The sequence below is a fragment of the Leptodactylus fuscus genome, chromosome 4 (genome assembly GCF_031893055.1).
Source record: "Leptodactylus fuscus isolate aLepFus1 chromosome 4, aLepFus1.hap2, whole genome shotgun sequence".
NCBI lineage: Eukaryota > Metazoa > Chordata > Amphibia > Anura > Leptodactylidae > Leptodactylus > Leptodactylus fuscus.
The window spans coordinates 94,901,027-94,917,159 of record NC_134268.1 but is presented as its reverse complement, the minus strand read 5'-3'; the positions used below and the strand labels follow the sequence as shown (position 1 = coordinate 94,917,159).

The 16,133-nt window shown below is 41.0% G+C and overlaps 1 protein-coding gene across 1 annotated transcript in view; it reads left to right on the top strand.

Annotated features, from left to right (window-relative positions):
* RNF182 (ring finger protein 182) overlaps positions 1 to 14,409 on the top strand; it is a 34,126-nt gene extending 19,717 nt beyond the window's left edge. The window contains exon 2 of the mRNA XM_075270859.1: positions 13,103 to 14,409. Coding sequence (XP_075126960.1) covers positions 13,331 to 14,071 — 741 coding nt within the window. The 5' untranslated portion in view covers positions 13,103 to 13,330 and the 3' untranslated portion in view covers positions 14,072 to 14,409. The remainder of the gene's footprint in view (positions 1 to 13,102) is intronic.
* Positions 14,410 to 16,133: the final 1,724 nt, after the last annotated feature.

Sequence of the window (16,133 nt, the reverse complement as noted above, 5' to 3'; positions counted from 1 at the left end):
ATCATTAGTATAGTGTATGTACATGAGGACTAATACTGACAATAGTATGACTTGCATTCTGCATTTTAGCAGTTTACCCCTTTGCAGCCTCCATCTCTTATTTTCAATTGTGTTGTAGCTAGAAGGTGAAGACTAGCCGCTATGATATCTGCCATAGATGGCACAAAGAATGTAGAGAGAAAGACTAATACATAATGCTCTCTCACATACTCATTATAGGATATTGTAAAGAAGTATTGACCTATATTCATGTTAGATTTCTGTCTCTCTTCTCTCTCGCTCAGCTCCTGCTCACTCATCTTTGCTTTAGCATGAGACAATTCAGCAAAGGTTTCAGAGTGATTGTCAGTTTAGCGTGGGGGAGAAAAAAACAAATTGGTAGAAAAATGAGGCATGATATATATTACGAAGCTTCTTATGCTAGTTTGTACTATTAATTTATATAGAGCTTTATATATGGGTTACAGAAGTATGAGTTGCAGGCTAGCTTTGACCTAGTATGATAGATGACATATAGTAGGTAGGGCCCCCCTAGCATAGTTCTCATCAGGGCCCCGTACCTCACATTACAACTTTGGTAAATAAGGGTGGGCATACAATTGTTACAAGCTATGCAGCTGCACAGAGGCCTTACCGGTAGCATTCATCTGTCTATTAGATAGCCGGTAAATGCCGAAACTAATGAACTTTATGGCTAATGGATTCTGGTGGATTTTAGAGAGACATAAGGGGTTGATGTCATGCTGACATATTGCAGCACACAGCTCCTGCCCATAACTGATATTGCACAGGGACGCTCAGTTGTATGTGTCCACCCTGTAAAGACACAGTAACATAGGACGGTTGACAAAAGACATATGTCCATTAAGTTCTTCCAGGGAATGGGAAAGAATATTCTATACATTTCAATAAGTATCAATGTTATTTTGCTGTAAAAAGGCTTTTTTTGAGCTGTCAGCTGTTGTTGCTGTGAGCGGCTCCTGGGTAGGCTATTCCACAGATTCACAGTGCTCACAGTGAAGTAGCCTTGTAGCCTGTTTCCCCATATTTCTTGTATGAGTCATTTATACAGGTTTATCATATCTCCCCTACAACATCTCTTCTCAAGACTAAACAATTTAACTATTTTAATCTCTCTTCATAATTGAGGATCTCCAAGCCCCTTATCAATTGTGTGGCTTACCACTGAAACTTCTATCCAACACTAGGACATCCTTTCTATGAACTGGTGCTCAGAACTGAACTGCATATTCGCAGATCATTTATATAGTGGTAATATTACATCCCTGTCCCGTGAGTCCAAACCCCTTTTCATGCATGACAATATCCTGCTGGTTTTATAAACCACTGATTGACATTTCATGCTGTAATTTAACCTAATTTAACTCAGGTCCTTCTACACCAGTGACTCTACCAACTTTACTCCTCCTAAAACATATGTTACATGCAGATTATTTTTACTCAGGCGCAGAACTTTACATTTATAGACATTGACTACATATCTTAGAACTGTGATGGCGAACTTATGGCACGGGTGCCAGAGGTGGTACTCAGAGCCCTCTCTGTGGGCACCCATCTGTGGAACAGATTACACTATGTGGGGCCACTGTGGAGCAAATTGTACTGTGTGGGGCCACTTTGCAGCAAATTATACTGTGTGGGGGCCACTTTGCAGCAGATTATACTATGTGGGGCCACTGTGGAGCAAATTGTACTGTGTTGGGGCCACTTTGCAGCAGATTATACTGTGTGGGGGCCACTTTGCAGCAGATTATACTGTGTGTGGGCCACTGTGGAGCAGATTGAACTATGTGGGGGCCATTATGGAGCAGATTGAACTGCTTAGGGCCCCTTCACTATTAATATCACACAGTATCTGTTTTATAGCAGACATTCAATATTATTACAGGTCATAATACCATTGCACAGTCACTATAAAACAGATCTGTACAATGTAAATAGTGAACATTAATTGTTCAAAATTATACCAAATGATGTACAAAGTTGTTTGTATCACTGAAAGCTCTGTAAAGCCCATTCACACAACCGTATTTTGCGGGTCCGTAATTGTCTGCATTTGTGGGTTTGTAGTTTGGGTACTCGGTCTCTAAAAGGTTCACCATTAGAATGGGTAAAAAATATGCAAATCTATTCTCCAGGATGTAATTAGGATAACAGTGCACTGTTCTCCTAATTACAGCCTGGAGAATAGATTTGCATATTTTTTACCCAGAATCCCTAGCAGAGCAGGAATGACTTGTAAGTCTCCGTACTCCCTATGTAGGCACACACTCTCCCTGATGTGTACAATTATCCCCTGACCCTGTCTTAGAATGTACATCAAAAGAACAAATCCTTAAGAATCAAGGGGGATTTGGGCTCTGAAGCCTTGAGTATACAGATGTCAATGAGAATGAATAAGAATACAGCCTGTAACTCTGGATCGGTACAAGATGTAAGGTAATGTATTAGCAAATATTTATACAGAAAATACCTATGTATATGCTGTATAATATGTGTTCAAAGGTAAATACAACCATCAAGATAAATTCATATAGTGGCTAAATAAAAACTGTAGTTGTCATTATTAGAGTATTTTGTTTTGTTACTTCCATATTGCAAGGACTTTCACTTTTTATCTGGAGGCTCAAATAGAATCCAATGGAAGAAGATGTGAACACTTATAGCACATCAAGTGATTCAGGTGTAAACTGTCTCTATCACGTCATTACAGCGTCGCAGTGTAGCATGTGCAGTTTTTAGTCACATAACCAGCCACGTTCTATTTTTAGAGCTAAAGGTCATCTTGGATCAGAGGACATTTATAATAACAACTGGGACAAAAATAGCCGCATCGGGGCACAGGATGCATTTGCCAGACACGACCAAACTGCACGTTGAGATGAAGCTCGTGGTCTTATTAGCATAAATGTGCATAATTCCTACACAACAGTCATTGTATAAACTGAAATATTACCAAAGTGTCTTACATGTTTTATAGGTATTCCAGGATTCCCTTTATATTTAGCTCATGGGTACTAAATATAGAAGACCAGGCATGATGTACGTCCTAAGGATAACTCCACATTGCTATCAGTGAATTCTCTAATGTGTCCTTGGTGTTAAGCTTCATTAACAATTGCCAATATCTAGAACACATTTCACAGCAGCAAAAGCGGTTAGGAAAACTTGTTTGTAAATAGGTTAAAGTGTCAGATTGACACAATGGCCTAGATTTACAATTGTGGCTAATAGCTACTGTATCTAGACTGGAGTAAATGTGGCATATCTCAGGTGACTCTGCACATTTTAGGAACATCTTTGCACTTCTGGTTAGAGCTAAAACATTTTTGACCTGCTAGACATGCTGCTGTGGCTTATCAGAAAAATGGGGCATGGCTTAAAGAGGACCTTCCATCAGATTGGGCACAGGCAGTTCTATATACTGCTGGAAAGCTGACAGTGCGCTGAATTCAGCGCACTGTCGGCTTTCCCAATCTGTGCCCCGGGTAAAGAGCTATCGGTCCCGGTACCGTAGTGCTTTACAGTCAGAAGGGCGTTTCTGACAGTTAGCCAGGGATGCCCTTCCGCCCAGCAGCGCCTATCGCGCTGTACTGTGGAGTGGGGAGAAACGCCCCCTCCGCTCCTGATAATACTTGTCTATGGACGAGCACTGTGAGCAGAGGGAGGGGGCATTCCTCCCCGCTCCACAATACAGCGTGATAGGCGCTGCTGGGCAGAAGGGCATCCCTGGCTAGCTGTCAGAAACGCCCTTCTGACTGTAAAGCGCTACGGTACCGGGACCGATAGCGCTTTACCCGGGTCACAGATCGGGAAAGCCAACAGTGCGCTGAATTCAGCGCACTGTCAGCTTTCCAGCAGTATATAACTGCCTGTGCCCAATCTGATGAAATGAGTCAGGATCCACCAAAATTGTGTTGTAAAATTCTGCTTCAAAGTAAACACAAAAAGGCAATATAAGCTTAGACGAGACATCCTAAAGATACACCAGATTTATCATCCAACCTCAGTGATAAATCTGGTGAATTTTCAGGCTGCCTATGTTTACACTGTCTAACTATTAGTAAATATGGGCCAATGTAAGGAGAATGATGGCTTAGGCCCAGTTCACATCTGCGCATGAGTTTCCATTCTGGAAGTTCACTTGGGGAACCTAATCCGCATAAAAAAGCAGTTACCGTATATGCTCAAGTATAATCCGAGTTTTTCAGCACAGTTTATACTCGAGTCAAGCAAAAAAAAAAAAAGTAATGTATAGAATCTCACATAAAATAGTAAAAAAAAAGAAGCTTTAAAAAAATATAATAAAAAAATAAAATAAATAAAAGTTCTAAATGACTCCTTTCCCTAGAATACATATAAAAGTAGAAAGTTACTGTGAAACACATACACATTAGGTATCCCTGTGTCTGAAAGTGCCCGGTCTACTGAATATAGGGTATCTGCATGCTCCTGTTCCGTCAGGAAGGGGTTAATAGGAGCACTTCAGATACCCTATATTCAGCCAGGCTGAATTCCACGTGGGGGAAAAAAACCCAGTCATCAAGCTCAGGGAAGGGGCAGACAGACAACCAAAACACCCCCTCCCCTTCCCCAGCACTCAACACCTACTGCACCCAAAAACTGCGACCATTTAAATTTTTTAAATTTTCCAGTAGCTGCTGCATTCCCTACCCAACCCCCCCCCCCCCGCCGCCCTCAGGTTTTTGTGGTAAAATTAGGGGCCTCGGCTTATATTCAGGTCGGTTTATGCTCAAGTATATACGGTACCTTAGAAAACCTGCGGACCCCATAGACTATAATAGGGTTGTGTGATTTCCGCTCGGATTCCACATGAAAATTGCAGAGAGAAAAAAGTGCTGCTTGCGAGGCTTTTCTCTCCACATTTTTCATGCGGAGAAGGGAAGGGAATGACTCGAATGAAAACTGGAAATGATGCTTTGCCAATGCAGAAACACTTGCTAAAGTGTTTTATTTTCGTCCATATATTGCTAAAAAAAATCTGTAGCAGAAAATTCAGCATATGTTAATTATTTGGAGGGAAACGCTAGAGGGAATTTTATCAATTTCTCTATGTCCTTTCTTGTGCCAAACAGTTGCCACAAGCCCATATCTGCGTCCCACTTGCCACATTATGCCAAAATGGAAGGAGTGGAGATCAGGATGGGCTGGACAATAGATTCATTATAACTACTGGCTGTTTTCTGATGTGAGTTAGGCCTCATGTTGCGAAAATTCAGCATTTGGCAGTTACTGAGGCAGCCTCTGCCTCAGTTTCTGGACCAAAAAACCCCGTATGAACCCAGCCCTAGGCCCCAGTTAGCAGGCCACAGACATAAAGCCAGCCCTAGGCCCCAGTTAGCAGGCCACAGCCATAAAGCCCTGCGGGAAAAACCACAAACAATTTGCATCCAGAAGACACCCATTTTCACAGATCTCCAATACATTTCAGTGTATAGAGGGATCCGTGAACATATATGACATAACCTATATTTTGACGGTCCATGACAATGGATTATCAAAATAACAGTCGGGTGAATAGCCCCCATTCACTAACATTGAATTTAATGCTGCCGTCTGATCTGCTTTGTCTTCCAACCACCACCAGGTGTCCCTGATGTGCAGTCTCACGAGAGTTCAGAATGCAAACCGCCATCTGTTATTAGTTGCTGACAGAAGTGAAATGACAAGAGACATGTAGGGGAAATTTATTAAGAATGGTGTTTCATGTACCAGTCTTAGGCTAAGTCCCCATGATGTGAAAATGCAGCTTTTTAAGTTCAAGATTTTGTTGCGGTTTTTTAAGCCAAAGCCAAGAATGGCTAGAAAAGTAACAGGAAATATATAGAAAGCTCTTACACTTCTACTTTCTGTTCAATCCACTCCTGGCTTTAGCTCTAAAAACCACAACAAAATCTGCAACATATAAAGTTGCTTTTCAACAACACTTAGGTAGAAGTCACATGTTGCACAGAAGCTGCTTTTTTGATAGCAGATTTTGCTGCAGTTTTTTGAGCCATAGCTGAGAGTGACTTTAAAAGGAATGGGAAATATACAGCAAGCTCTTAGGCTGGGGCCCCACATTGCAGAAATGCAGCTTTTTTTGTTGCAGATTTTGTTGCGTTTTTCGAGCCAAAGCCAGGAGTGGATTGAGCAGAAGGGAGAAATATAATTGCTTCCTATATATTTCTCATTCCTTATATAGCCATTCTTGGTTTTGGCTCAAAAAACTGCAACAACATCTGCAACAAAAAAAGCTGCATTTCCGCAACGTGGGGCCTTAGCCTTAGGGAACCGGAACCTCAGGCAGCCTAGTCAGAAGGAGGGATTGTCTTCAGGCCGAATAGTGAGGCGAAACGGCCTGAAGAATGAGCATCTCGCTCCCGGAAAAAAGACCTCAAAATCCTGACTAATATACTCCGTGTGAACTTACCCTTATAATTCTCTCTTCTGCTAAGTCCAGTCCAGCTTTGTAAAAAGAATGCAGCAAAATCTGCAACAACAACAAAAAAAGTCGGCCTAACATGTGGCCTCAGCCTTCGGCCTGGTTCACATCTGCGTTTGGTATTCCGTTTGGGGAGTCCATTTGGGACCCCTCGAACGGAATACCGAATGCATTGACAAGTGATAAGCAATGAAAGCACATGAACCCCATAGACTATAATGGAGTCCGTGTGTTGTCCGAACGAGTTATGTGGAGAGGAAAGTAGCTCATGAAGTACTATCCTCTCCGCATGACTTATGCGGACAGCGCACGGAATACACACGGACCCCATTAAAGGGATTCTACCATTAAAACCTGTTTTTTGTGGATAAGACGTAGGAATAGCCTTTAGAAAGGCAATTCGTCTCTTACCTTTAGACGTAGTCTCCGCTGTGCCGTTCCTTAGAAATACCGTTTTTTACCGGTATGCAAATGAGTCCACTCATTTCTCTCTGTGCAAGTGGCCATTTTCCCATGGCCTGTGCGCCTGCGCAGTCTGCTCTGCCTGAGGCCTAGAAGTTACGAGCCTGTGGCGGAAGAAGACGCTGAAGATGACACTGCTGACAAAGAAGGAGGTGTTGTTGGAGACACTTCTCTGGCAGCGGTGGGGACGCCCCCATTGCTATTTGAGCACTGGGGCCCGCTCCCATCGCTGCGAGATAACTCATTTGCATATCGGTAAAAACCGGTATTTCTAAGGAACGGCGCAGCGGAGACCACGTCTAAAGGTAAGAGACGAATAGCCTTTCTAAGGGGGCATTCACACGGAGTAACGCCGGGCGTGTATCACAGCCATACACGCCGGCGTTACGGCAGACTGCCGAACACTTCCCATTCACTTCAATGGGAGCGCTCGTAACAGCGGCGTTTACGAGCGCTCCCATTGAAGTGAATGGGAAGTGTTCGGCAGTCTGCCGTAACGCCGGCGTGTACGGCTGTGATACACGCCCGGCGTTACTCCGTGTGAATGCCCCCTTCTAAAGGCTATTCCGACGTCTTATCCCCCCAAAAAATGTTTTTAGTGGTAGAATCCCTTTAAAGTCTATAGGGTCTGTGTGCTTTCATAAGCTCACCGCTTGTCAATGCGTTTTGGTATTCCGTTCAGGGGGTCCCCAAGCGGACTCGCCAAACGGAATGTCGAACGCAGAAGTGATATTTTTAAACAAGTTTTTAATGAATGATTTTTTTACATGGAGAATTTATTGCTTCAGGTTTCACCTGTGATTTTCCACCTTGGCTGAACGCTCCTAGTTTGAAACAGTTAAACAAAAGGTCATGGTGAAGGTTAATGTAATTATTCATGACTGCTGTATTACCCCTTGTGGATTATACGACTTGATGTTGAATCATGTGCACAGCATGAGACTGACTACTAGCAATTTTTGGTGAAATTATTTCCATAATGTTAAAAAGCATATTCTCTATGTGCTGTGCATTCCAATGAAAGCATAACCATTTAAATACATTTGTAAACCTTGGATTTTTTAGGCAAGTCCACTTCACAAAGAAACCTTTCGCGAATTTAGGCCCCGTTCCCACGAAGTAACACGCCGCTCAATCTGACACATAAACAGAATCCATTGACTTCAATGGGTTCCGTTTAATGTGCGTAACACATTGAAATCAATGGGTTAAAAAGCCTCACATTGATTTCAATGTGTAGCGTGCGTAAGACGGAACCCATTGAAGTCAATGGGATTCTGTTTTGCAGCGCTCATTCTGCCATGTGTTTACATGTGTGCACATTGCAAAGTGCAGTAAAAAAAAAATGCTGTGGGAAAAAAAAAACGTGACAGAAATGCATCACGTTTGTTTCTGCAACGCTTTTCTTTGAAATCTCGCATTGTATTCCTCTGCTAACTTTATGCCCCTATTATACTCATATGGAAAATGCCAGCGTTTCCGTAGTTATAGTTGACATGCTGCGATTTTCAAATATGCAAGCGTTTTTGAAAACGCAGCTTTTACGTTGCTATTTTTTGCAAAGTGTGGAAGGGATTGGCCAGAATCCCATCCACTTTACAGATACTGTAAAACACAGCGTTTCCCCCAAGGCCACATGGTGAGTGATACTAGTTGTCCGCATTTTTTTAAGGATGACATGCTTATCTATTAATTTTACTGTATTTATTCAGACATCTGTTTTTCATGAACTATGGGTCCATGAAAAAATACGGAAGCATGTTCATATTTTTTCACTGATGTGGATATACTCCTGATGGCATCCATTTTTTAGACTCAGAGACATTGAAAAGTATGAGGAATGTTAAAAAAGGTTGATCTGTTTTCATGAATGTGAAAAATGAATCAACCATAGACTGCACATCATCTGAAAATAAGAAAGATAGAGTGCTGACTGTGTTTAAGGCCGGGGACCTCATGTGGTGTAAACTTCACAGTTTGATTGCAGCGTAAACTCGGCAGAAAAAAAAACTTTTTACAGTTAGGGGGCATTCACACGGAGTAACGCGGCGCGGGAGAACAATCGTCAGTCATGCTGATGCTTCCTTAGCGGAGCGCCGGCATGACTGCCAGTTGTATGTGATCCAGAAGGTGAAGGGGGGGGGGTGTCTTATTTTCGGGGAAACAGGGTACTAACAATAAGAAAGTGGATGGCAACACTGCTTTCGGTCTTCAAAGCTCCACCAGTAGAATGAATGTTTTTGAAAGCAGTGAAGCATAAATGTTGAGTCAGGTTTCTGTGTGTTCCTCCTCCTCTGTTGTAACGTGTAATTTACCATGCTGTCAAAAATGTCTCTTTCTTTAACTTCACTATAGTCATGTAGCATCTGCTAATAGAGATATTCCTTATAGCCTAAGACCTCCTCTCCTTGATGTGTTGGATGAGAACTGCCAGTAGGTTTTTTTTAGATGTAGAGGAGGTATAGGTAGAAGACATGAGTGTTGGTGAATGTAGTAGTAACAATAGTGAGGAATCACGAAAAATGGGCAAGATGATGACATTACTGAATCCAATGATGAATCTATTACAGATAAGACCTGGCAACTGGGTCAGGGTGACATCAGAGGAAGAGGGTGGTGGCACCTGGAATTCCACCTGATGTGCAACCCTAGCATCCAAAGAGCCCCAAGTAGAGCTTGACAAAGTCGATTGATGGTGGCACTGGCAGACACATTTCCACTGTTGATAGTTTTGTCGGCAACAGGTCACCTCCTATATGGGCATGTTTTTGTACATAAGATAATAACTAATTGATGGCAAGATGCAAGATCTGCAAGATAATAATTAGAAATGGGCATGCAGGCACACGTGTAGGAACTAGCGTCACCAGTTCATTTGGCAAAATGCAATTAGCAGTCGCACCAAGTGACCACATCCATACTTAGCAATGGTCATAGTCATTATCATCTCCATCTGCTTCTCCTTTTCTTCCATGTTAATGGCCATCATCATCTATAATGGAATAATTGTCCAGTAAACGGCAATCTGCACTCATTAATCTGGTTGGTCTGCAACTTTCACTCACACCTGGGCAAATTACTAGCGGTGCAGTCACTGACATGACATGGCGCTATTCCTGTCCGTTTTGAGTACTGGCTCACTGAAGTAAATGAATGGGTCCATGGAGGCATGGGCCGCACACGGACATCATCCATGTGCCGTTCAAACATGGACCTGGCAAATTCACACTGTCAAAGACAGGAGGCCTTACACTGAGAACTGAGTGTGCAAAGTGCATGCAGGAGACATTAGAGCAGGATGTCTGTGAGGTAAATGCTCTGCTAGTGGCTGCAGAACAAGTGATATCAGAGAAGAAGGCCACATGTTAATAACTCGTCCTGTACAGCTCAGTAACATCTCTATATCTCCTGCTCCAGGGATAATGTCCTAACATGTGACCACTGCCGTTTCCTACAGAAACGAATTTCCCATTGAAGGTTTTTTGAAAAATGACATGAAATCTATACAAACAGTACAAATTGTGTCCAAAACACTGAATGCTAGCCTTCTACCTGAATGCATTTTACAAACATTACATGCTATGAGAAAATTGCATAAAGATTTCCTGAGAAACATAAGACTTTATCTGTAAAGCGAGGAAAGCCTGTTAAATGTGCATGTAGGAAAGCAATGAATGTAGACGGACCGCAGCTCACACTTGACAGCTCGCTGTCTATATTTTGACGCCTCAACAGTTCTCAGGTTCTGTGTAATTAGTTTGACAATAAAATATTTAATATTTTCTGTTTTCCTGATGCCGCTGTCACCTGCTGACAGTCAGTGATGACAGTGACTAGACTATATGTAAATGCAGATGGATGGAACTGCAAAATAAGACCCTTCTTTGTTACAGTAATTTAGTTTATTCTTTAGATTACATTCACCATATGGCATTCTCCTGTCTATATCATTTGTATTGTTATCGGAAAGTTGTAGTAAACTATTTTTTCTAGATAGCTTACGTATTAAACATTCTGAGTGATTCATTATTTCTACACAGATATTGATGTAAAGAGCTTAATATGATCAGTGTCCTGATACTTTCACTGGTGGAAACCTAGTTGTTAACCCTTTCCCGCCGATGGCATTTTTTTTATTTTCGTTTCTCGTTTTTGACTCCCCTCCTTCTAAACCCCATAACTTTTTTATTTCTCCGCTCCCAGAGCCATATGAGGTCTTAATTTTGCGGGACAAATCATTAATTATTCTATATAATGTACTGGGAAGCAGGAAAAAAATTCAGAATGGGGTGGATTTGAAGAAAAAATTCATTTCTGCGACTTTCTTACGGGCTTTGGTTTTACGGCGTTCACTGTGCAGCCAAAATGTCCCCTGTATTCTGTGTTTCGGTACAGTTCCAGGGATACCAAATTTATATGGTTTTATTTACATTTTGACCCCTTTAAAAAAAATCCAAAACTGTGTTAAAAAATTTTTTTTCTAAAAGTTGCCATATTCTCACAGCCGTAACTTTTTTATACGGCAGTGTACGGGGATGCATAGGGCGTCTTTTTTTGCGTTGCCGTTTGTACTTTTCAGGAAATGTTATTGCTTAGATCACTTTTTATTCACATTTTTATCAGAATCAAAACAGTGAAAAAACGGGGGTTTGGCACTCTTGACTATTTTTCCCGCTACGGCGTTTACCGAACAGGAAAAATATTTTTCTAGATTTGTAGAGCGGGAGATTTCGGACACGGGGATACCTAACATGTATGTGTTTCACAGTATTTAACTACTTTTATATGTGTTCTAGGGAAAGGGGGGGGTGATTTCAATTTTTAATACTTTTTATATTTTTTTATTTTTTTTACTTTTGTTTAATTTTTTTTGCCTTTATTAGACCCCCTAGGGGTGTTGAACACCAGGGGGTCTGATCACTAATGCAATGCATTATAATGCTAATGCATTGCAAAAAATCATCCTTTCTTTTGCAGGCTGCATAGACCAGCCTGCAAAAGAAAGAGCTTGCAGACAAGCCTGGGAGCCTTGTAAAGGCTCCCGGCTGTCATGCCAACGTGACGTCGGCCCTGGAGCATGCTTTGACCGTGGCGCTGGAGGGGGCATTAGAGCCGGTTTTCTACTGCTTAAAGCAGCACTAACACGTCGGAATAGCCTTAAGAAAGGCTATTCTTCTCCTCCTTTTAGATGTCTTCGGTTCGCCGTTCGGTATAAATCCCGGTTTTCGTCGGTATGCAAATGAGTTCTCTTGCAGCACTGGGGGCAGTCTTCTTCCGGCGCAGACTTCAAACTTCTAGGCCTCGGGCCTAGGGATGGAGGGGGCGCTGGAGAGTTCTCTGGCAGCATTGGGGATGCCCCCAGTGCTGTTTGAGCGCTGGGGACCGCCCCCAGTGCTGTGAGAGAACTAATTTGCATACCGACGAAAACCGGGATTTATACCGAACAGCGGCTTGGAGAAGACATCTAAAGGTAGGAGAAGAATAGCCTTTCTTAAGGCTATTCCGACGTGTTAGTGAGAAAAAATTTAGTTTTAATGATAGGATCCCTTTAATAGGTATATCCACCAAGTTTGCTATGTAGGGATGGAGGTCAATTCATTTTAATGTCATGGTCTGCCTTTTAGAATTCTTATTTATCTTGAAATTTTCTGTACACGAAAATATGTTATTTAAACAAAGGAACTGATCTTGGAGAGTAAGGATCTAGAATCTCCATTAAATCCTTACATGTTGCAGCTGCAGACACAATCTGTTTTATAGTAGTTTTACCAAAGCACAGATTATATTATATAGTGCCTTTGTATTATGTGGGTATATAACCATTGCTTACTGAAATAACCACTGCAACAATCTGTACACAAGATATAGATATAGTGTCTAATGTCTAGCTTGATGAATACTTGCTGTTGACCTAGTTTACAGTTAAAACGAATAATGTTTAATACAATAAATGCAAATTCCTGAGTCAATTGAACTGTAAAATGGCTCATTCTGTTTGCTTTTCATATATTACAGAATTGTCTGGCAGATGTACAAATGTCATTCAGTCCTTTTTGAATAGAAAACACAATTGTGATACTGTCATTGTACTACCTAGAAAGGTCCAGAATTCCCATGCAGTTCAATTTCCTGGCTTTAGATTTGAATATAACAATATAAAATCCTGTGTTGCAGAGTTCAGCAATGTGACAGCAGCTGAAGATGGAACAAAGTGAAGACAATGCTAACAAGAAAACTACTACCTAGTGATGAAGACTTCATCTTTCCAGTGTCTTATGTTTGGCGATGTATCTTCTTCCATGTCTGCAGTCTATGGATGGTTGTAGGATCTAAACTTGGAAAATCATTGCATGGATTTTGTTAATGTTTTTCAACTTGTTGAAGGGCTTGCATTAAGGCATAATGACTGGACAACTAAATGAAGATACTACAGAGTCTCCAAACCTAAATTCAGATGAGTTGGAGTGTAAGATATGCTATAACCGTTACAATTTAAGGCAAAGGAAACCAAAAGTTTTGGGCTGCTGTCACAGAGTATGTGCCAAATGCCTTTATAAACTTGTGGACTGTGTGGAGTCTCCGCAATGTGTCATAGTATGCCCATTTTGTAGGTTTGAGACACGTTTGCCTGAGGATGAAGTCAGTAGCTTGCCAGATGACAACAATATTTTGCTTAACCTGGCGTGCGGTGGGAGAGGAAAGTGCTCTGGTGACAATCCGACAGAGTTGCTTCTAACCCCAAAACGTCTTTCAACTCTGGTTACACCATCCCATAGTTCTACCAACTGCCTGGTGATCACGATCATGGAAGTCCAGCGAGAAAGTTCTCCAACTCTCAATGCTACTCCTGTGGTAGAGTTCTACCGACCTTCTACATATGACCCAGTTTCAATGCCTCATAACTGGACAGTGTGGAATTGTACATCCTTAATCTGCCAAACCTCTGTGCGTGTGTTTGTTTGGTTGCTAGGTCTACTCTACTTTAGTTCCTTGCCTTTAGGGATCTATCTGCTGGTCTCGAAAAAGGTAACTCTTGGAGTAGTCTTTGTCAGCCTTGTCCCTTCCAGCCTTGTAATACTAATGGTATATGGCTTTTGTCAGTGTGTTTGCCATGAATTTTTGGATTGTATGTCCACCTCATGAGTACTTCAACAGCAGAGAGACACCCAAATTAAATAATATTCCAATTTATTGCAACATAGTTCCATTATGTGCATTATGAGGAATCAATTCTTATTACTTTACCTTTTCCCCTTCAGCAAGCACAGCAACTACCAAGAACATCAACAGTTATGTTCCTTAACTACTGAAGGAAAATTCTGGGTAAGGGAGAGGGCACTTACTGTCTAAATGCTGTTTGTCTTCTACTAAAATGTGGTTAGTTGAACAAGCCTCTTATATTATAGCATAATTGTTCTTTGCTACTTAAGACTTGAATTGCATTTTGTATTTCTATTGTAAATGAGTTGAATTTTTATCAATTCCCAGAAATGAGCATTTTTTGCTAATGTTTACTTTAAGGTGACATGTCCCTATCGATTGCTGTCATTTCAAGCAAAAAAAAAAAATTATAGCTTTTTTTCCTTTTTATTGTCTTATTGAGGTTGCAGTCACATCGTGTATCTGTTGAGAACACAGCAATACTCTAGACACATATTATTTCTATTTGATAACTCAGGGAAATAATGTCTATTCCTAATCCAGGAAATGTGATATTATTTGCTCTAATTTAGTAGAGCTGAGTGGATCTAGGCCTTAGACACCAAGTCAAAATATGTTACAAACAGTGATGATTGTACTTTTGCATAGAATGCAGTGGTGTAAAGATTGTAATCTTAAAAAAATTCTACACCGGGATCTACAGTCCACTGTCTAAAGAAAATAACTATCTATCTACTATCCAAATCATAGTATGGTAGATAAAGAATACTTTTCACTAAATGATGTAATAATAGAGGTAGAATTTTATGAATTCTGACCAACATATGGCCATCACCACTGGCTACAAAAAATTCTTAAATAGACTTTTTAGGGGGCAACACGGTGGCTCACTTGTTAGCACTGTAGCCTTGCAGTGCTGGAGTCCTGGGTTCGAATCCCGCCAGGTACAACATCTGCAAGGAGTTTGTATGTTCTCCCCGTGTTTGTGTGGATTTCCTCCCATTCTACAAAGACATACTGATAGGGAAAAATGTACATTGTGATCCCTATATGGGGCTCACAATATACAAAAAAAAATAGACTGTCTAGGAATAGAAATGGCATTTTCCCTTCAAAACAGCACCTCTCTTGTCCATAGGCTGTATAAAGTATTACAGCTCTGGTCCAATCACTTGAGTCAGGAGTACATGGGTAGCGTTGTTTTGGGAAATACAGTCCCCGTTTCTATTCAATGGCAATCAGTATGTGCCACAAATGGAAAGACACATTATTTGCTTGAGAACCACCACTATGATCACTGAACAAGCTGGCTGCAGACCCCTGCACTGTGCTGGTGTTTGTCACTCTTCTTTTTACTGTTCTGAATGCAAATGAGTGATGTTTTCATTAAAGACTGTGGCTGTCATTTTCTGTTTACTGGACTGTAATTACAGTGTAATATGCCATTGCAGTTCAATATGTTCTGCAGCTGGAGGGGACAATCTTTAATTCCATAAATGTATTGGAAATCTCGCTCTGCTATAGACCTGTATTCATTGTAACTCGCACCTACTGAAACAAAATAATGGGAAATTCCATGAATACGTAATGTTTTTGTCCTATATATGTATGTAAAATTAATGTTGCAGATTAGATGTAATATGTTCAGAGGTATATGGACGTTAAATCACTAGCAAATATCCCAATCCATTTAAAATATTAATAATGTTCAGTGAGCTGCAGCCTCCGCCTGTAGAGGTAAAACGACCTTGGAAAGGACAGAGAATGTATATTGGTTGAGATGGATTTTTTAGTAATTAATTCACATAATTAAAACATCAAGACTTGTACATGTTGTCTGTATGCTCCATCATTTTCTTTATAAAGCAGTACAGTGGGCCCGAAGTTATAGTGGATTTGAGGTGGGTGGAAAAAAATCCTACAGCATTCAGGAAATGCTTTATGTGAAGTTGTATGTATGTGTAGTCAGGCCACTAGGTTTACATTAGAAGTATATGACTATGAGAAATCTAAACCAACAGAAAGGCAATTTAAGGCGTACCGA